This window comes from Nelusetta ayraudi, unplaced genomic scaffold (assembly GCF_046127955.1).
Source record: "Nelusetta ayraudi isolate G7.1 ecotype Tasmania unplaced genomic scaffold, CSIRO-AGI_Nayr_v1 ptg000016l, whole genome shotgun sequence".
NCBI lineage: Eukaryota > Metazoa > Chordata > Actinopteri > Tetraodontiformes > Monacanthidae > Nelusetta > Nelusetta ayraudi.
In genome coordinates this window covers 5,250,896-5,272,804 of record NW_027466066.1, presented here as the reverse complement: position 1 = coordinate 5,272,804, position 21,909 = coordinate 5,250,896, and the positions used below count along the sequence as shown (strand labels likewise).

The following is a 21,909-nucleotide window of genomic DNA, read 5'->3' as shown; positions in this document are numbered from 1 at the left end:
GAACGTGAAATCATTATGAACAGACTCCATTTTTTGCACTTCAGCTTTAAGTGGTTGTGACGTGAGTGACTGGACGATCAGCTGGTGAATACAAACCATCGCAAAGCTGCTAGAATAAGGGGTGGGCAAACGTTTTGACTGGTTCTAAAATTTGAGAGAGAGGCCGGACGAAGGAGCAGATGGATGGAGCGTTTGGGTGATCCACAAGTATATCACGCTCACCACTTTGGGCTTGAAGGGCGGCTGGATCTCCTTGTTGGCCAGCCGATCCCAGTCGATGCGTCTGAAGAAGGCCTGCTCCCTGATGTCCATCTCCCCCTCTGGGCCACAGCCCAGACGCTTGGACGGATGCTTGGTCATCAGCTGGCAGCAGCAAGCAGAAAAAAAAAAAAAAATATATATATATATATATGAGAAAAACAACACAACAAACCAACAACAAAAGAGTTAGCGGGCTGAACGGTGAAAACTGGTGATTAAGTCCTGCAAGAAAGGATCAGTTGAGTCTCTTGACGTCGTGCTTTTCACTCGAGCAACACTCGGATGACGTTACTCAGCGCCAGACTGACACCTAAAGTGCTTCCCCTCACACCGCCTTGAAATAGTCTTTTCGAGGCTCCTTAGTCACATTTAATTTCACCCGTGAACAGCTGATGTATGCAGATAAATCAAAGAAAGAAAAAAAAAATGTACTCTGCAACTGACTTTTTCCGCCTGTGATCAAACCTGCGGTGGAATTTGCAACATTGTTTTAGCGAAACGGTCCACTCACCCCTTTGCAGATGGAGACGGCCTCCTTGGACATGGACTTGGGGTAGGAGACGTTGTGCTCCATGATGGACTGGAAGAGCTCGTCTTCATCCTCCCCGTCGAACGGCGGCTGAAGAGGAAGACAGGCAGACATGCAGACAGACAGACAGACAGACAGACAGACAGACAGACAGACAGACAGACAGACAGGTGAGGATGATGATGGGGGCGATGACGGCCAACAGCACGGCTGACGAGGCACAGAGGTGAGTTGGCTTCACCTCTCCTGTGTTCAACAGTTAGAAATGGAGCTCTGGGCCGTGTTGTGGCTGGTAAATGAGCCTCTAATGCTTGAAGTGCTGGAAAACAAAAACCCTCTGCTGCCCCAATGACACTCAGTAAGTTCCTGGAGTATTTTCACTCAAGTGACTGATCACTTCCAAGTCTCCACTGCCTCTTTTCAGCACTTGGTTATTAATTACTTCATAAGAGGTGACTGAATCCAAAGTTCATCAGAAGAAGAAGAAGAAAAAAAAAAAAAAACGCTCACTCAAGTTTGCCAGATTTCAATGGGAATTTTAAAAGTTGATTTTCATTTCGTCAGTAGAAAACCCAGAAATAGAAAAACAACCTGTAGCAAAAAAGGGGCTTAAATACCCTGTTTTAAAAATGTTTTTTTCTGCCTAATAACTGATGATTATTGCACGTTATGGAATAACTCAGGGACACATGTGGTCCCCTTTCACACTCATATTATTATTCTTATCGTTAATCAGACATTAATCCATAACATGGCTAAACACAATATTACCTGTCCTGCCAGCATCTCGTACAGAAGGACTCCATAAGCCCACCAGTCCACTGACTTTCCATAAGGCTGGTACGCTATGATCTGAAATGAAGACAAAAGTGAACAAATGTTAGCGCATGCTTTTAATTTGAATCCCCAAAATCTCAGTTCTAGCTGCTGCTGGGGAAAAACAAAAGCAGCCATGACGTGTTGACAGCGCAAATTAGGCGAAAGGACCGGCGGAGGAGAAAGCAGCGTTTCTAATGAGCCGCTGTTAAACAGATACTGCTGTTCAGAGCTGACTTAACACAGGCGATATTTTTCCTGCCAGCTAATTTGCCATCAAACTCCTCCCACACACAAACACACACGAAACAAAAACAAAAAAAGACACACACACACACACACACACACACACACACACACACACACACACACACACACACACACACACACCAGCAATAGGAGGCCTTCTTCCAGGCAAGTTCTGGAAGACAGCCATTGTTTTCAGGCTCTCGTGTGCGTTTCTGAGATCGTATCATATCATATAAAATGCAATTTCAAGTTTTATTCCAAATTCTGCCAATTTAAGCATCATATGTTTGGAAGCTTGTGTATCGTTCACTTAAATGAGACTCTTTGACATCCTCACCTCTGGTGCAATGTAGTCGGGGGTGCCGCAGAAAGTGCGCGTGTTAATGCCTTCGTACATGTTCTCCTTGCACATGCCAAAGTCTGCGATCTTGATGTGGCCCTCAGAGTCCAGCATTACGTTGTCCAGCTTCAGGTCCCTGCAAATGGAGAAGTTATTTTTTTTGCGCATGGGGAATGTTGAAAGACTTTTCCCTCTTTGCACTGCCCTACAGCGACACACGGTGTTGGAAGCCCTGACAACCACCGTGACCGACCCACCTGTAGATGATTCCCTTTCGGTGCAAGAAAAACAGGCCAACAGCGATCTCTGCTGCGTAAAACCTGTAAAAACAGAAAACAGAATGTTCACGATGCCCTCGAAGCAGAAACAGCAATCAACACAAATCACTGTTTGCACAAAGTTCATTTTTGGATGCCACAGTATTTGTTCTCTGCCACTGTCAGTCGTGCTCAGCGATTATCCTTACACAGCCTGTGGCTCCTTGAATTTGCCCATACGCTGGATGTGATACATCAGGTCTCCTCCGTTGATGTATTCCATGACAAAGTATAGCCGGTCCTAGAAAAAGACACACCAACAAACAAACAAGGATTGTAGTGCCCAAAAGAACCAAGAAAATAAAAGCATTTAGGAAACTGCAGTAGTTACTGCACAGTATTCAATCTTTTAAATGTGCAGAGACATTAAAGTGTGTTTTCTGAGCCGGGTGCCATAACAGTGCATTAAGGGCAGGAGGCTTTGATTACTACTAGAGGGTCTTATCAAACCCCCCCGAGTCACCGTGCCTTCAAAGGGTTGACGTCACTCCTTCAATCTCCTCTGCGGAGAGCTGGCGAAGGGCGAGCAAGCAGATGTTTCTGGGCTGTTTATTTTTCTTTCTTCCTTCCTTAGCTGTCTTCAAACCCAACATGATGAATTGGAAGAATCGTGGAAACACTCGCTGTCTAGTTGCGAGCTCAATCAATCACACCCAAGGCGAACAGCACAACTGGAATGCACTGCTTTCGACTTCACACTTGTTGCTGACCACTTGTCACACACAGGGTTTTCGTATTTGAGTCGGGGCAGGGTTTCAGGATCGGCTTCGGGGCACTGGTGGCATCCCCGTCACATTTCCACTTTCCAGCTCTGTTAGTTTTGTTACGCACCACAGTCTGGAAGCAGGAGTGTAGCTGTGTGAGGAAAGGCGGCTTGTCTCTCTGGGCCAGCACCCTCTTCTCCACCATGGTGCACTCCACGTCGTCGTCCTGGATCACCACGTCTTTCTTCAGGATCTTGATGGCGTACAGCTCCTCCGTGGACTTCATCTCGGCCAGCATCACCTGCAGGCGACCAGCGCTCGTTGAACAATGCGCACAGATTCTGAGACTTTCCAGAGAACCAGGCATTTTACTGAGTTTATTATTATTTTTTGGCTCCTCACCTTGCCAAAGCTGCCCTTCCCCAGCAGGGCCAGGAAGTTGAAGTCGCTTAATCGGATGCGGTCCATGTTGCCAGACGGCAGGCTGAACCTCCGGTGGTCTGACGGCGTGATCACTTTTTTACCATGACCCAACTTGGCTTTCTGAGGTGTTTAAACAAATGGATGAGCACAATAAATAAGATGTTTTTCTGAGTAATCAAATCAGTTTCATAAAAAAAAAAAAAAAAAAGTGACAACCAAAAAGTCCGAAAAATAACTATTTATGTCTACCAATGTCATGTGACTTTAGGTGAGGACACGAGGCAGTTGTCAGTGTGTGTGCTTGTGTGCCAAAGCTGTTCTGTGTTCTCCTGGGGATGCAGCTGATTGCATTATTATTATTGGTTTTTTTTTTTGTTTTTTTTTTAAATTTTGGTTGCTGTTTGAATTCTCAAGCAATTTAATATGTTGTCTTTTCCCTGATGTGGCAAAAACATGTTCGTATTTTTCTGGCGCAGCCTGGAATGAATTTGAAAGTTGTAACACAATAAAAAGAAAAGATAATTAAAATTAAATGAATAATTAAAACCACAGCTCAACCTTTATCACCACACACAAAAGTCCAAGTGAGAGTGATGGCACACAACAAATCATGAAATCTGTACCACAGTGCCACCGTGTGGAAAGATTCTGCATGCACACCAAGTAAAATGCAAGTAAACAATAAAAAGAAAGAAGGAAAGAAAGAACCTGAGTGTGTGCTGGAGCATTGTGAATTAGTGAGTGGTCAGTCCATGCATCGTGTCTTCGCGGCCCTCAATAGTGCAGTGGGGTCCTCATGAGTGTGGACCCCACTGCCAACAAGGAGCAGGGGTCAGCACACTGGTGTGGTGTGGCAACACATTTACTAACAACAACGCTGTTTGGTGTTGGTGTTTTCCGACAGGGAGTGCAGAGTCTGGAAACTAGCCGTTCCATTCGGCAGCTTTGACCCAATTTGAAATTTACACAGCAGAACGAGGTTCTGGGCTTCAGTCTTTCACAGAGGAGTCCCCCCCTCCCCCTTCTTTGTTTTTTGTTTTGCACTGAGGAAGAGAAGTTGCTCCTCTCTGTGCACAACCCAAATTTGAACTTTGCAAATGTCAGACGCTGCCGGTTTGACCTTTGCGTGCAAAATCCTCCAAAATGCACCATGGAGATATGCTGCTATGCGTCCAGATGACGCGGGGTCCCCCCCAGAGTCACTACGAGGAAGGAGCAAATTGGGCTTTACGTTCCTCCGAAGTCTTTGTTAGTAAATTGGATTGATTTGTGGAAACTCTGCGGAGATTCACAAACAATCCCGGCACAATAATAAAAAAAAAAGAAAGAAAAAAAAAAGAGTGAGTGCGACGCAAGCCAATAGTGAGAGAAAACAGCAAGGCAGCGAACAGCCAGAGGAGCTACCTTGAGATAGTGGATATTTAACTGGCAGGCCTAGAAAAAGAAGGAGACACTGCGGCGTTAGAGCATCAGAGGGTCAATCTGAGTGTGACGTTTCCGCTGAGGAGGTGGAGGGTGGGGAGGCAGGGGGAGAAAGGAGCAACAGGACAAACATGTAAACATGTAAAACCACGTTGTGTTAGCAAAACAGCAGAGCACGTCACACGGAGTGAATCTGTTTTCCGTCACATCTGGGTGCGTCTCTGCAGCTTGTTGTCAGTTTCCATGGTAACCGTCGCCACCCCGCCAGGGAAATTCAGGGTCACTGTTGCACAGCGTGGAGGCAAACAATGATGAAACAAGGAGCTCATGTGCATCCATCACTCCTCGTCACCTTCCCCTTTGAACGGCAGCCAATTTTACCCGCGACAGCATGAGGAGTTTACGTGGATTTGTTTTGAAAGGCGTCTTTTCAGTCTAAATGGTTGCACCAGGATGGATGCACAGGCTCATAGGTGGGTAGAGTGATGGCATCGTACAAACAAGTCTATTGTAAGACAACTCAGCGTGCACACTATTTGACCCGTTATCGTCACAATATTCAGCTTGCAAATTCCCAGAAAAACAGACTTCAGGGATCAAACGAAATTCCACTCAGTGCCACTAGAGAGCGACAGTTAGCTGTAAGTTAGAAAAGATAATCACAGTCAAGATGAGGTTACGCCTGCTTACTTTGTAAAAAGTGCTTTGTTCTGCTGTGAAGACTTTAGCTGAAACAAATACACTCACAATACATTTATAATAAGGCTTGGGCCTGTAAAAGTCTTGGGAGTGCAGCCACGTTTGTATTCAACACAAAAATACACATTCTGAGGAGTAAAGTCTCAATTTCGCACAATTTGACCGTGCGATGGCCTGTAAAGGTTAATGTTGAAGCCACAGATCTTTTTTTTCTTTTTCCATTTCCACATTTTAAATATTCACAAGCTGCTAAGAAAATCCCAGCCGGAAATGAAAGTGGCAGGAGAGCCCCCGATAAATTTTGTCTTATCTGTTATTGGTCATCGTCCGAGGAGTCCCTGGGGTCTTTATGCGATGGACATAGGAACCTAAAAGGTTTTTTAAAGAAAAAGTTCTATTTGGCAGTGCAAAGTTAGCATATTGGAGCAAATCGGCTTCACTTTGCAATGGTGAGAGAATAGAAACGCCATGTGCAGCCGTGTGAGTTTAATAAAGACTGAAGCTAAAGTTTGGCCTCAGTCTGGGAGGACATTGTCTCGTACTGTACGGGATATTTTAAGACACAACTTTTGTGCTTTAACCTTCTGTGGACCTCCAGAAAGCTCATATTAAGGGTATTTTAGGCCTTCCTCAAAAGCAATCTCACCTTTATTGCCTCGGCACTGCTGGATGTTGTCCATAGCTGTTTTCATTGATATTGGTTTGAGGGGGGTTATAAATTGTAACGTGTCGCAGCAGCAGCAGGAGCCCTTTAACATCAGGCTCTGAGGAACTCACCTTCGCTGACTGCAAGGCCGCAATGTTTATGCGTGCATGAGACTTTTCCCTTTAAAAACCCCTTAAAAAAACACACACAGTTGCTCTCCGGTCGCGATCATCCACTCTTGCGTGGAGGGTGAAAAGCACAAGCTAGAACAAGGACAAGGTTACCATGGTGACGGGAGAGAAGATTGCGTTCGACCAAGTTGAGTGTGGTAGAGAAATCGGAGTCATGCTTCCCTAGCAGTGTCACAACCTGACCCCCCCGCCCCTCCCGACCCACCCCGTGTCTCCTCACCTCAAACTTCTGTCGTAGCTCCAGGTTGACGCTGTCCACCTCAGGAATAGGAACGTTGTAATATTCCCCTTCCTCTTGGCTTAGCAACTTGTACCTGGAGGAAAGTAAAAAAAACAACCAGATCTTACTGTAATTACTCTAATTTACATCACCGGAAATAGTTCTTGAAGTATCTGTAGCGTCGCGACAGGCCAAGCTCAAAGACAGACCATCCGCAGTGAGGAGCTTTGATCAGCTCGGACACTCCAAATGACATGGAGCCCATGAAGTCGTTCCGGGTGGTCCGGTCCCAGTCCCACACCTCTACAGACAGACGGCGGTCCTTGTCAGATGCTTTTAGTTTGCTGAAGAAGAAAATTGGGATAAATAATTGTCCAGGTGTACCAACAAAGGTCTTAGTCTTGTTCGTGACAAGTCAATCACAGTTACAATGGATGTTATGCATGTTCCCCTCACACAGTCTAGTCAGTCCATATGATTTTTATTGTTCACACGAGTTGTTTTTGTATCTGCAGGATATATTTTTGCGTTTTTTTTTTTTTTGTCATAAGAGAAACAACTCTTGTCTCTGGATTTCATTCCGGTGGTCATGTAATGGAGGACTCACAAGGTGAAAGAATCGTTCCAGCAGGGGTTGAGGGAGGAACGGATGGTCCTGGTCTTCTGTTTGGTCTCGTTTTTGGGGTCAGGGGTGAGCTTGAGCTTGACGTAGGGGTCTGAGAGTCCATTTGGGTCCATAGGGATCAGGTTCCTGGCTTCACCCACTGCAGGGAGGACAAGGCGCCCAAAGGCCGAGAGTCAGTCCACGCTAATTTAACGGCTAACACGGCTGTGACGACTCGCCCCAACTTTATTCTTTAGATATATTTTAACTGGCACTGTTTTGGCAAAAAGGAGAGGGCAGCTCAGAAATGGGCCGTTCAACTCATTGACTTAAGAGATTATAGGACACGCCCCCACGCTAGGGGTGTGCCGACAGATCATTTCTTAGATCGCTATCTGACGTGACAATTCGATAAGGATTCATAAATGTTTGAAACTGACAGTTTGCCTGGCCAGTTTACAGGAAAGACTGTGAGCCAACTTGTCCCACTCCTTGCACTGCGCAATCTGTCAAATCTGTTGACATTTGGTGACACGTCGCGCAGTTGTACACGTTCCTAGCAACGCTAGCGGAGCGAACGTACTCTTCGGGTCTGGCGCCGTGTCACAAGAGGGAAAAACCATTAACATCCACTCATGCCGTCAAACGTAAACGCAACGCCCCGAACGTCACTCGAGACAAACTGGCGGGCGACGACGAGCCCTCGTGCCGCTCACTCGTTACACGCCGTCGGGTAATAGGTAAGCGGATAATGAGCTGGAGGTGCGACAGCTTCCGTGCGATAGCTGTCAGGTGGAAGAGGCGAAAGGAAAAAGAGAGACATTGTTACATAGCAACAGGTGCCGGACTGCACTGTGAGCCAATGCAACCGGGTTTCTGTAAAGATGCCAGTGAGCCGACTGTACGCTGCCACTGCCCCACTGCCAGGCGCCACAGAGGGAGGAGAGGGCAGAGGGTGTCAGTAGAGAGCGAGAAAGAGAGATTTAAGATCAGAAAAAGATAGAAGATTGATCAGAAGATAGAAGAAGAAGAAAAAAAAAGATAGAATATGAGGTATTCATTCATTGGAAGCATGGAAGGAAAGATCCTCCAGATTAGACTGGAGTCTATTGAGACAATATCCGTTTGACCCTTTGGGTAAAATTTGAACATTATTGTTAAAACGGTGCTATTTTATTTCCGTATTATTTTTGCTTTCGTTGCCGCTTTAAGCAAACACTGATATGAATGGTTGGTGCAAATTGAAGATGAGCTCTATTCATTTTCATCTCTACCAGCAGAGAGGGAAGGTTATTTGCCGGTTCTGTGTTAGTCATTAGTATTTAAATACAAAAAAATCCTAATGAATTAACATAGATATGAAAGAAAACCCAGTTTGGGCATTCTGTTCCCCGCTTAGGTCTTTTCCAACCCACCCCATCAAAGCGACTCCATTCAGCTCACCTGCTTTCATCTGACTGGTTATATATAAAGACTCCTGCTCGTCACACATTCCCTGCCAGATTTTTCTTTACCTTTCTCCGTGTGCAAGGCTCCGCAGCAATATTTCCAGACTGACTTCTCGTTGTCAACCTTGCCTCCCTTTGACCTGCCTGATTCCTGACTGAAGACGCTTACAACATCTCCTGTGTGTCTGCTGTACTGCAGTTGGGTCCCAAACACACCCGTATCACCAGCATTATGTGTTTTATAACTGAGAAATGTAGTTAATAAAGGCGTTTAAGAAGGAATTACTTCATTGAACTATCAGCTTGAGGTTTCCCGTGTTTTTCCAGTTTTGCACTGTAGAGGGCAGTGTAGTTTTCTCATTTAAAGTAGTTGGTCTGACAAAAAAAATGCCCCTCATTCAATAAAAGTTATCAACACACACACACACACACACACACACACACGCACGCACACCTCCCCATGCTGAGAACGTTACGGGCATCAGTCACTTCCATGGCAACGGCAGAGCCATACAATGCTCAGGCAACTTCACCAGCCCTGCACACAGTAATGAGTCAAACACACACATGCACACATACACACACCACACACACACAAACACACATCCGGGAAAAAAACACTGCATGTCCACAGGAACAGGCGACTGCTAGGAAGCCACATGTTGCACATGTGGTTGTGCAGGTGACACACCTCCCTCCATACCTCGGACATGCACGCACGCACACACGCACACGCTCGCACACAGACACACACGCAGGAGTGATCAAGGACCACTGCTGCCGTCTGTTGTTGCTTAGATACAACGAGAGCTGCTCGCCTTCTGTATCCTCTCTCCCTCCCTTTGCTCCTTGTGTGGTTACCAGTGAAATCAGAGGGACGCTTCGCCTTGAAACGCGTGTCAGGGGGGCAAAACACGCACGGCGCACATAGGGTTGTAGAATATTTGAAACCCGTTCACTGGATGGGGATGCCTCACTGACACGGGGCTCCCCTTCATATGGGGGGAAGACACGGAATGAACCATCCTGCAAAAGGGCTGTGCAGAGTAAGTGGAGGGTGCTGCTGCAACAACAACAACAACAAACACAGAGAAAATGAAGCAACAGATGCAGGATCCTCTGAGATGAGAAGGTGAGTGTGTCCTTACAGCTTGAAAATAACAGATGGAGAAAGTCCGTTCTGTTATCGTCTCCGTCTCAACCCCAATCTCTGGAAATATGCCACGGCTAAAGATGACGTTGTGCAGTGCAGGGCAGGGGCTGCGGTGGGGCAACAGTGCAATCCAAGGAGGAAAAAAAAAAAAAAGCTTTGAAATTCAAATGTGCTATTGCATAACAATGCCATGTGCAACCAATGAACGCCTGATAATCTGGGGGAAAGAGCAGCGCGGCCGAGTGGGAGATGGATGGATCCCTGCGGTGAACTGCTAGGGATCCGAACACACGCGCACGCACGCACGCACGCACGCACGCACGCACACACACACACACACACACACACACACACACACACGGAGGAGAGAGAGGGAGAACCAGAACGAATTTAAGATTTCTATTTTTGTGTGCTGATGTTCCATGGAGAGGCAGTTACGGGAAGAAAAAAATAAATCTACAAAAGTGCCGCCCGGGCATTAGGAAGAAATGAGCGGCGAGAACTTAAGGCTTTTTGTTTGTTTCTTTTGTTTTTTTTTTCTCTATTTATTCACCCACACTTCCCTAAAAGTGGAATTCATTTAGCGCTTGCAGCGGCATGTCTTATTCAGGCCGAGCAGTTTGGGTGAATAATTGAAAGACTGAGGATAATAAAATGTGCTTAGTCAACAGCCGCAAACTTGACGGCGCAGTCGAGACAAAATACTGTGCGGTGTGTGACAGCAGAATTTATTTGTTTTTTTGTTGTTGTTTTTTTTTTTTTAACGACAACTGAGCCTTTAAAAATTAAACTTGCGTTAACAAAAGTATCGGGAAATGATAAAAGGCCCCATGTATTGAAAGTTTGCCGGAGCAAGTTTTTCTAATTATACGTGTCCTGACCCAAGTCTCTGTCGGGGGCCTCCTTTGTTGATGTAACTAATTGGAGAAGATAAATAAAACTGAAAATTATCTGCAAAATATGCAACTTATTATTTTAGAGCTTTAATTTAAATAATTTGAAGTTTTGGATAAAAATGACACCCTTTCACAACAAAGGCCTATCCCCCCCCCCTCAAATAACTAGTATTAAATAGACTCTCTTTCCTACGACTTGTCTTGTGGGTTTTGTCACCACAGAGGAAAAGAAAGAAAAAACTGCATCTTGCTCAACCGCGCTTATAAAACCCGAGGCAAGCGCGTCAGCAGTAGGAAGTCTCACGCGCACAAACCGCTGCGTGTTCACTTTGGCTAGGTCCTCAGATGCCCTATGAGTGTGTTTCTTTGCGTATCCGGGCAGGTCATGCAGGGATGTGTGCATGATTACCTTCCCTTTAAACCCCAGAACAAACCTCAGTTTGTGCCCACCAGTTAGCTTTAGCTGAAGGCTGAGTGTGTTTAGAGCAGAGGAGGAATTAGGGAGGGAAAAGACAGAAACAACAGAACAGACAGAAAAGACAGAAAAGGAGCAACGTCGTGTAAGAATAAGAGGTAGAGATGAAGAGGGATACACTGTACGGACAGTGTGAGCGCAATATAACAGGAAATGTCAATATTAGAGGGAGGGGGGCGGGGCGGGGGGGGGGACAGTGGGGAGAGCGCAAGATTGTTTTCTTTTCCGGAAAGGTTTAATCAAGTTCACATCGGTGCAGCCGACCAAAAAGACCCACCGCTTGTCTGCGGGAGCCGGAGCTGAGTCTTCACTTTGCTCAGGCTGCTGCCATCTCAGGAGAAAAAATAATAATAATATATATATACATATATATTTATATATATGTATATATATATATATATATATATATATATATATATATATATATATATATATATATATATATATATATATATATATATATATACATATATATATATATATGTATACATCTAAAAAACTATATATATATCATGCTAAAGTCCAAACAAATCCATGCACACAGTCTGCCATTATCACTGTGGCTCTTGAGGAAGATTTTGTCTCTTTTCAAAGGGATTTTCTAACCAAAGGATAAAATCCACGCTGATGCGAGGCTGCGGTGAACAGAAGAAGACAACGTGCTGCACTCAAAACCCAAAATAGGGACATCATCACTCTTTTGCACTACGCAGGCACACAGTTCACTTTTAATTAGCGCAACATTTTATTGGAGCGCGCTCGTTAACAGTGCGCAGGTGCGTGTGTGCGCGCGCGGACGTCAGGCCAGTGCGTTGGTGGGGTCACTGGAAACATTGCCTACAAGCGTGATATTCGAAGAGCGCAAACGAGCTCCGCGTCTACGTGTTTGATGGCGCCATCCGCAGAAGGTAACGAGACGTCGTGCACGGCAGGGTCTTAAAAACTGGCGCAAAATAAATAAATAAATAAAAGCAATCTGTTTGATGCCCCTGAACGCACCGTCCCCGTGTCCCTGTCTGTGTTTGGGAACAAGTGAGCACAGGTTTTAATGAAGGCGCTGAATTTCCCAAGTCTGCCTGCTGAAGCTGCAGGTTATTGTTGCCAGAGTCGCGCTGATTTCAAAAAACAAAACAAAAACAACAACAACAACAACAAGCACATATTCCTGCCTCACCCTCTATTTGTGTGTGTGTGTGTGCGCACGCACAAGTGACCCTGCAGTCTCTCCCTCTTTCTCTCTCTGTGCCTGAGGGGTGTCGGCACTGTCGGGTCGTCCTGTCCAGGTTCGGCTCTTGGCTGACAGAACAATTTGGAGGTGTTGGGAACACACGTTACAAATGCAGCCGGGATTTTATCCTCTGCAGTCCGAGGTGCTCAGTGCTGCATTGCCTTACATTTCTACCTGGGTGCTGTTTATTCCTGTGTTAGAGGGCGACGGTAATTAGTTTTGATCACGTTGGATGATCAGGTTTCTTGTCCCATTTACCCAGGTGAAACAAATTTGCGCATACCATTTGTTTGGCGCTAAAAAAAGACAGGTAACAAACATTTTTATTTCAGCTTTGTGAGCAACAGTATGGTTTGCTCCTTCCTCTTCACCTTCCTTTTAATTTGTTTTTAAAGTCATCATCAATGACCGGTTACCGGACTGCCTTCAATCTTTAATTGAGCCTTGGATTTAAGGAGACACTGCAAACATTCCTCAGAGATTTGGATCTCTAATGACACAGCATTGAACTCCCGTTCCATCCCATCCCAGAGGTGATCTATTGGACTGATGTTCAAGAAGAAAACTTTGTGCTCTGTGACACGGCACGTTATCCTACTGGAAATAGCCGTGAAATGATGTCACACAGGGTGAAACACATGGTTCGGCAATCGCTTGGATGAACATGCAAACTATCCAGGCTCCCCTCTTCACTCTGCTGAGACAGGAGCTTGAGTGAAGGACATACAGCGACAGAGATCATGTCTTCAGGCTTTGATCCCTTTGGGTGCATTTTGGTAACATGTTGGTAACGCGACGGCAAAAGAGAAAGAGCCACCACGTGATGCCGACCTGTGACGTGTAGCCTGTCCATGCCCACTTCGATCTTCAGGAAGAGGCGGCCGCGGCGCTCCGTGTGGTCGGTGCCGCACAGGCTCGGCACGTTGACCACGCACTGCTTATGGACGTTCATGTCGCAGGCTGGAAAGAAAGATACAAAGAAAGAAATTTGAAAAAAGTCAGAGTGCTACTTAGCTGGGTGAGAAAAGTAAACTTTAAACACTTGTGGTTGCACTGAGAGGAAAAGTCACCAGGGTTGAAGAGCACAGCCGCATTTTAGAGTCGCACTCAGGTGGAGCCCAAAGGAAGTCAACAATCTAGCAGTTGAAAACAACTGGAGCCCGACAACCAGCCAACCAAAATGAATCCATCCATCCATTTTCAATACCCGCTTCCTCCTGACGAACGAAATGAAAGGCTCCCAGCTTTCCTGAAGATTCCATGGTAGCGATACCATTTTGTTTATATTTGGTTTTTTTTGTGGACCCGTGCACTAATTAATTAATCAAGCGCTAGTAGGAACGGCACAACGTTCTTCAGCCAGTTAAGAGGTTAACTGGAGTGGCCATTAAAAAAACCCAAAACAAAACAGGTTGTTTCGACCTCCCTGCAGACTAACATGACCCCGCGGTGAACAACACATATTGCATCGGGTAACACATTATTCACCTGGACCAGTGATATATTGCACAGTCATCCTGAGGCCGGCCTCCGGGGGCGTTTGCTCACCTCCGTTCGTGTGCGGGAGCCAACTCGCCAACACGAGAGCTTGCTCAGAAGTTTTGGAATCAAAAGGAAACTGATGAAATGCTTCCATTCTGAGGATTCTCAGTAAGAGTAAAAATACATCACTCGCTTTCCAAATGAAAAAAAAGAGAAAAGAATTTGGCAAACAACAATGAAACTCTGCTTTTATGTGTTTGGAAATTTCCCAGTAAACTTTGCCGCCACACTGTAAAGTAAAACCTGAGCCAGTCTTGTTTTCAACAACAGGGACGATGCATAATAATTGTTAAAACTGGGCCGGACACCATGGAGACGCTGCGGAAAGATTGATTTTAGCAATAAATCTGCGGCAAACTCCAAATAATTTATGAAGCGTTTTGACCTGCTCGTCTAACGCCTTCCGATCCCGGCGTTGGCTCAAATATTTTTTCTCTCTGTCCTACTTTGACCGGTCATCCATCTCTCCCTGTCCCGTCCTTGTCGAGATTACAAGGAGGCACCGGTGCTTGATGTCGACGGCCTCCACGGGGTCAGCTCGAGTTAGCGTGCCGCCCACTGATGGATGGACTGAATGGGGGCGGTGGTGCGGGTTTAATGGAGAAGAGGATCGTGGCAGAAAGTGACGTAAGGTAAAGATGGGATAAAAATATGGAAAATATCAGAAGACAGAATGAGAAAGGTAGATTGCAGGTTGTGGTCACGGATGTATGGAAAGAGAAAGTGTGGGTGGAAAGAATGGGAGCAAAGCGTGGATTGGGCCAGGTGGGGCAGCGAGGCAAAGCGGCCCTTTGCTGCCGTCTATTCCCATAAGTTCTTATTAGGGCCGCCTTTAGTGCGGGATGGAAGCCACAAGGTATTCCTTACTGGTGCACCACAGACACACACAGACACACACACTCGCACATGCACACTAAGGCAGGGTGAGTACTCACTGTCGCATTTCATCCCTTGGTGGATGAGACCGTACAGCAGCGAACCGCAGTGGTCGCAGAAGGTGGGACTTCCATAGGTGTGGATCTTAAACTTGTGCTTGCTTCTCGGGTCCTGGTTTAAAAAAACACAAGACACAGGAGGGTGGAGGAATGTTAAACACATGGCAGGATCTTCATTAATTAACACAGCCTTGCTGTTTCATCAAGTTAGTTTGCCTGCATAGTCCTTCGGGTCAAAAAGGATTCCAAAATGTGAAATGTGAACTTTCCCGACAATCTTCTGGCCAATGAATGAAGGTGACCCTAAAATAAAACTTCACCTTTTGCGAGGAAGCGCTCGACTTAAAAATTCCACATGCGCTGCACCTGCAAGTATTGTCATTACGGATGAAGAGATGGAAGAAGAAAGAAAGATGCTGCTGGAAAACGGACTGTTATCGACGCGTGAGAATATACACAGTGGGGCCGACGATGCGCCCGATGTGGGGACTATCCTTGTTTTCCTGGAGGACATCCTGTCATCCGCGCTGGTTGGGTTTTTCCACATGTTTTCCGTGCACAAACACACACACGGTGGCTACGAGCAGGGTGAGAAACTCTTCATCTTGGCCTGAACATCTGGCACTGCGGCTGAGTAAAGACACAGATAACGAGCAGTAGGGGGTTCCCGACGCTCCGGTGGGCTTCCAAGAAATCTCAGGAGTGTGAAGCCGAATTAGAAAAAAAAAAAGGGGAGAAAATAGTGTCTCACTGCAGCACAGCCGGCGTGAGTAAGTTATTTAAATCTGCTGGAAATGGATTCTCTGCTGAGGTTGGATAATTTTTACCGCCACAAAACAGGCGGCTGTAATTAAAGCCCTGCAAACAACGCCGGGGGAAACCTCCGCCGACGTCGCCCCCGTCAAGCTGAGACGTTTCAGAAAAGTCACGCGCGTAATTACATACGGGCCACTGATTGACTTAGTGTGCTCGGATCATTGAGAATTTTTTCTTTTCCTTTCTGCAAACGCGCGCAAAGGCAGGCAAAGATTGCTCTGCGGTGTTGAGAAGAGGAGGAGGAGGAGGAAGAGGAGGGTGAACATTGACGGAAGGCAAAACGGGGAATGACAATAAGGGCTGTGAGGGACAGTCTGAGCAACAGGGGTTGCGGTGACGTCTAATTAGGATCCTCTTCTGGTGAACTCGCTTTGTTTTGGCTTCTTCCCATCAGTGTCTCCCCGGGAATTATTCAAACACGAAAAAAAAAAAAAGAAAGAGAAAACCTAAAACCAGATGGCGCCCTGGATGCAAAACCCTGGTGCCCTGAGTCTGTTCTCCAGGCTCTTCCTCTGTGTTTTTTTTTTTTTCTTCAAATCTCCCTCCAATGTTGGAATGTTCTCTGTTTATCTAAAAAAGATACGGAACAACAGTTGGGGTGGAAACAGAGGTGACCCTCCTGCCTTTTTCCAGCCCAATCAGCCATCTCTGTCCCTCCCTTCCTGACCAGATGCCCGAATATCAAAGTATCCGACGTCTTGCCTTGTTTGCATTCTTTCGTCCCGCTGTCTCTGCCTGTTTGCTCACATGGCCTCCTGGGAACCATTGGTAAAAATAAAATGGTAGCTTTTCTTTTAGTCAGTCCTTTTGCTTCATTTGAAGAAGGCTGGTAGAAGAGGCCGGGTGTGAAAATATGATTTTTCTAGCACCCTGGGGTTCCTGCACGTGTGCATGCATGAGCGCAGTTACTTCGACTTCATAGATTGGTATTAAAAAAAAAACACAAATAAAGGTTATTACAGTAAAGCAGTAAAGTTAGTCCCTCACATCGTAAAAGCTCCGTGTCTGTTGATCTGAATGCAACAGGAACAGTTTATATAGTAGCTGTCTATGTTTGTGCCAATGCATTTTAAGTTTTATTATAAAAAAAAAAACTACTATGTGGGAAGGCTAAAAAACAAACAAACTACCTCGTGTCCAGAACATAGTTGGCATTAGTGACAAACGATTTTTGAATAATCAAGTGTAATGCTCAAACATTCACGAGGCCTGATTTGGCTGCAGCACTACATAGTTTGTTCCTTTCTAGGCTCATCAAACAGAATTCTGTGCATCACATTTCAACTCGTAGAGGCAAGAGCCTTGGCTGCGTCCATCGAAGCCCACACTGCCAGCTTACGATTGAGTTAAGGCTCGGTCCAGGACTTTATTATTGTCATTTTTTATTTTTTTTTTAATCAGCAGTGGCTCATGTCACACGATGCATTAAAAAATAAAAATAAATAAATGAATTGAAGCCGCCCCCATGGCATGGCATTAATATGTTGTCCAAGTAAAGAAAGACTGAGGCGTTTGCTCCTAAAACACTGAGACAAATGCTCCTCGGAGTCCTCTGGGTGGCCTTCCGGACCTCTGGGTTTGTTAGGCAGCAGTTCACTCATGAGTGAAATGCCTGAGAGCAGAAAGAAGACTGAGGGAAACGCATCCTTTGCTTTTGTCTCTCTGCTTCACTTAGGCGCACAGGCAAACATGCGTGAACAAATGAAAAAAAAGACAGAAACAAAAAGGAAAGGAAAATAGAAAAAACCTTCCTTATAGCCTCCCGGAGGTGGTAACGTCCTACGTGCTGTTGTTGAAACTCTGCCAGTTTAAAAAAATAAAGAAAACAAAAAGCCTAACCCAGTGACTCACAAATCATCAAGAGGCATTCAAATATGTGAAGGCCAACGGGGTCAGTCGTGGAGAGTGGTGTGTGACAAATCAAATTCCAAACCGCCTTAATAGTGCTGCACTGTATATCTGCTAAACCAAACCCTGGTCCTGGGCGAGGACGCCGGCCGTTGCCGCTATGAGGCGGAGTTGCCGAGGGACGAATCCCGTGGGGGAAGTGGGTTCCAGTGAGGCGAGATGATGCTGCTGCCAAACTCCTCAGAGCGTAACGAGGGGCCACGTGGAGCAGAAAGACAGGAGAGGAGGAGGAGGACGAGGATGAGTAGGGAGCCGGTGGTGCGACCCGAGTCAAACGCAGAGGCTTGGCGTTACGGGCGAGTTAACGACAGCTAATTGCTAATTTGAACTGGGGGTGGTGGTAAAAAGTGAAGGGTGGGGGCGACGGGACGTGTCGGGGGTTAAATGGTGAACAAGAGTCACTTTTTGCACATTTCATTCATGCTAACTGGCCTTCTATTCTTTCTCACAGCGATAAGGATGGAGAATCTGAATGCATTAGCAGCGTTTACACAGATTTAATCACCCCTGTTATGGAAAGAGAAAACTGTGCGGCGTCATCTCTTAATTGCTGACAGGCGCCGACCGCAGGCACAACCGGTGTCTGTAAAGCAAACAATCTTCTTTGACTCGAGTAAATGGGCCGTAACAGTCGCGGCCGCTGCCTCCTTGTTTTACACAGTGGCAGCGACAGCCGGAAACCAGTCGACGCAATTGAGGACGTGTTTAATGAGTGTTGTTCCTCTGCCCCCGCCGCTGCTGGATAAACCGCAAGGTTTTTTGTAATTTAATGGTGTCGGGATCGCGACGAGCTTGTTTTTCCTCTGATTTATAAAGTGCAGCTGTTTGTGCCGTTAAAAAACAAAAAAAAAAACAAACAAAAAAAAAAACATCAGAGGCAGTAAGTAAAAACATCATGTCAACATTGTATTCCATAAGTTTGACTTTTGTGTGACTGGGAAAGGGTTGGTTACATTTCTGAGACACACATTACCACAACCAGGTTTTGTAAGTCACCACCATTTTTCACCAGTTGTGTTTACGTATTTGGCACCAACCAATAATTACTGGCAAAAGCGCAACACCAGTTTTTCCAACACATTTTCCTGACACCCTTAAGCGCAGTCAACAGATGTTTCACAGCAGAACAGGCAGAATTTAGGTGCTCGCATTTATTTTTGCTGTGGAGGACCATTTCATTTCAACAGATTTTTACAAAACGATAATGTCAGGTTTACTGTATCCCTTGGCTTTTCGAACAAAGATCTATTCTCTGATTATTGTTTTACCAAACCGTCTGTCAAACTATGCAGAACACAAACTGTTAGGCATAATGGTCCCCAGATACTGTTGATGGGATTTATTCCTTCCAAAGGCATCTATTAATGGCAAACAAAAAACATTTTAAAAACGGAAGGAGGCTAAATTATTGGGGGGGGGGGGGGTAAAACAATGTGTGTGCCGGCCGGGCTGTGTTGTTGGGTGAGATGTGTGGCGGAGTTCGGCGGGGGGGGGGGACTAAGTGAACAACTGAGTCAGTTGCTATGGTGATAATGAGTTGGAGAAAAGTCTGCAATAGATTGAAAATCAGCAGAGAGAACACAAACAGAGAGAAGGAACAAAACAAGAGAAAGGAAAAAATGACCTCGTCAGTTTGTGAATTTGGACGTGTGTCTCAACCCTGGAGGTAAAATCTCTCCTATGAAGCAAAAAGTCAAAATACACGAAGAAATAATGAGGCAGCTGTGACTTTTTTCCCCTCCCCCTTTATAAGGGGCGTGAAGAGAATTCTGCCCAGAAGTTACATGGGTGTTAATTAAGAAATAAAGTGATATCCTGATGCACTAATGGTCACATTTGATTAAAAACAGAAAGAAAGAAAGAAAGAAAGAAAGAAAGAAAGAAAGAAATATAGAGACAAAAGATAAGAGTGGCTCTTCTTCAGAGCAGCAAAGCTGGAGCTGGATGACTGCGACGGAGGGAAGCTCAGATGTATGTGTGTGTGTGTGTGTGTGTGTGTCTGTGGGTGTGTAGGTGGGCGGCGACGGAGCTGCCAGCCAACCACCTCGGCGACCAGCCTCGCGTCCGCTGCCAACTCTGTCAATCACCGCGGGAGGATTTGACGCCTCACCTGCCAAAACTGCAAACATGTACTCTACGCTCCGCCTGGTGGAGGGGGAACACGTTTCGGACATGGGCTACTTCAATTTAGTCGACCGCACAACTGCTTCTCGTTCATTGTATCTTTATTGATGGCAATCTATAGGCACAAAAGTTGATCTGTTGAGGCCGTTAATGTATGGACAGAAATTGGAAAAAAAAAAAAAAAATTCTATCAAAATAAAAACATCTGGAATATGCAAAAGTCACCATCAGCTGCATGAGCAGCATTTCCATTGATTGAACTTTGCGGGACTGCAACTGATGGTAACTGCTGGCATTGGTGGTTAAATATCTGAAAGTTCTTTGAATCCGAGATTTGCTAGTTGATTATTTATCCCTGCACTGGACTGCTTTGCCATGTTTAAAGGGAATATCAAGTTCAAGCCTTCAAGAGAATACTAAATAAACGCTCAAGTCGAGGAGAAATCAGACAGGCCGGTGATGGATTGTCTGTACACCGAGTGCGCACTGTGCTGCGTGAAGTGAGGCGCCGGCCGCCTCCCGGAGGTTGGAAACCGACTCCGTTCAATCAATCGTGTCGTCTCGTCGGGACTAATCTCTCTCACGACACTGATGAGAATGATAACGAAGCTGTGACTCGGAAGAAAAGACGAAGGGGGCCGGAGGCGGGCGGGGGGGAAGGGGGGGGCGGAGGGCGGAGGAAGTGTCGGGAGATACGGCAGACACAACGGCTGAGCGGAGGGGGAGTCAGAGCCGCGGGCAGGAAAGGCAGATGGCACGGAGAAGCTTGTGGGGACGCGAGAGGCAGCTTGTTTAAAGCGGCGAAGGCCATTTGTCTGCTTCGACGAAACGAGCCGCGGCGACAGAGGATTGCCAGCGTTTAATGGGCCGTCGCGCTCAGACGCGTTCCCACCGAAGCCTCGCCGCGTTGCGCCTTTGTGACAGGTTCATCAAACGGCGAGCGCAAACACACACACACACACACACACACACACACACACACACACACACACACAAACACACGGTGGCGTTCAAGGCCTCATCTTCGCGTAGGAAAACGATGCAGTGCTTATCCATTTTTGGAAAATCGAGAAATGTGCTAGTGTTTGCGCAAAACTACCGAAATGCCTGTAGATGGCGCTGTAATGCTGACGCAGAAATGCGCTGAAAACGGAGAAGAAGACACGAGCATTAAAATCTTGTGATGTAGAGCCGTAGTCCGTAGTCTGCCGTAGTTTGCCCATGCCTGCCCTAGACCCAATCCGAGTCAAAGATACAGCTTCATAGACCGATGCCTAGGACATTTGAAAACATACTGTTAACCGTGGTTAACGCTGTAGAATATGCAGAGCAAATAGCCTTCAGCGAGTCTGGCAGGAACCAACTTAATGTATCCCACTCAAACTACCAAAATAAGTCAGAGGTCTTCAACTCAGCTTTTGTTTTTTGTTTTTTGTTGTTTTTTTTATAAAGCAAATACTTTCTTGGCCCATTAGGCAAACAGGAAGCGAAATGCAAAGTAAAATTCAGTGCAACATTGTGGTAACACAAAACACACGTGTGCTGCTCTTCAGGGACGAGCACCTGCCAACTGGAGCGGCCCGGAGGCGCCGGGCCTGATCTCGACCACCTCTACCCAGCCAACTGCACTGCTTTTCAGCTGAAAGTTAAAATAAGGTTCTGCGTAGTTGTCTTTTTTTTTAATCGGAACGGAACTTCCATATTTCCCTCCTTCCCTCTGACCGCGTTTCTTCTTTTTTTATGGAGGCTGACTTATTTCTGTTTATTTGCATTTACTTCACGCCGCAAACTATTACTAAATTCTGTAATTTAATTCAGCAGCAGAAAGTGTTGCAGCTGTACTGAATATCATGAGTACGATATGAGAGGCTGTGAAATTGTGTCAGCGCAAGTCTGCCCCCCCCCCACCCCAACCTCCCATCCGTATGAGCCGTGCTGTTTTTTCGAACTCGCCGGGTGTGTG

At 46.0% G+C, this 21,909-nt stretch overlaps 1 protein-coding gene across 2 annotated transcripts in view; it reads right to left on the bottom strand.

Moving 5' to 3' along the window:
- Window positions 1-21,909, bottom strand: part of prkcab (protein kinase C, alpha, b) — a 73,694-nt gene that overhangs the window by 3,421 nt on the left and 48,364 nt on the right. Inside the window, exons 4-17 of one of the 2 annotated variants that reach the window (XM_076024112.1) lie at window positions 15,099-15,210; window positions 13,453-13,581; window positions 7,425-7,581; window positions 7,027-7,161; window positions 6,818-6,911; window positions 5,044-5,073; window positions 3,619-3,759; window positions 3,344-3,517; window positions 2,662-2,753; window positions 2,453-2,515; window positions 2,193-2,331; window positions 1,562-1,642; window positions 773-880; window positions 223-363 (exon numbers count right to left, since the gene is read on the bottom strand). In XM_076024112.1, coding sequence (XP_075880227.1) covers window positions 223-363; window positions 773-880; window positions 1,562-1,642; window positions 2,193-2,331; window positions 2,453-2,515; window positions 2,662-2,753; window positions 3,344-3,517; window positions 3,619-3,759; window positions 5,044-5,073; window positions 6,818-6,911; window positions 7,027-7,161; window positions 7,425-7,581; window positions 13,453-13,581; window positions 15,099-15,210 — 1,596 coding nt within the window. The remainder of the gene's footprint in view (window positions 1-222; window positions 364-772; window positions 881-1,561; window positions 1,643-2,192; window positions 2,332-2,452; window positions 2,516-2,661; window positions 2,754-3,343; window positions 3,518-3,618; window positions 3,760-5,043; window positions 5,074-6,817; window positions 6,912-7,026; window positions 7,162-7,424; window positions 7,582-13,452; window positions 13,582-15,098; window positions 15,211-21,909) is intronic. The other variant, XM_076024113.1, reaches the window with a different exon arrangement.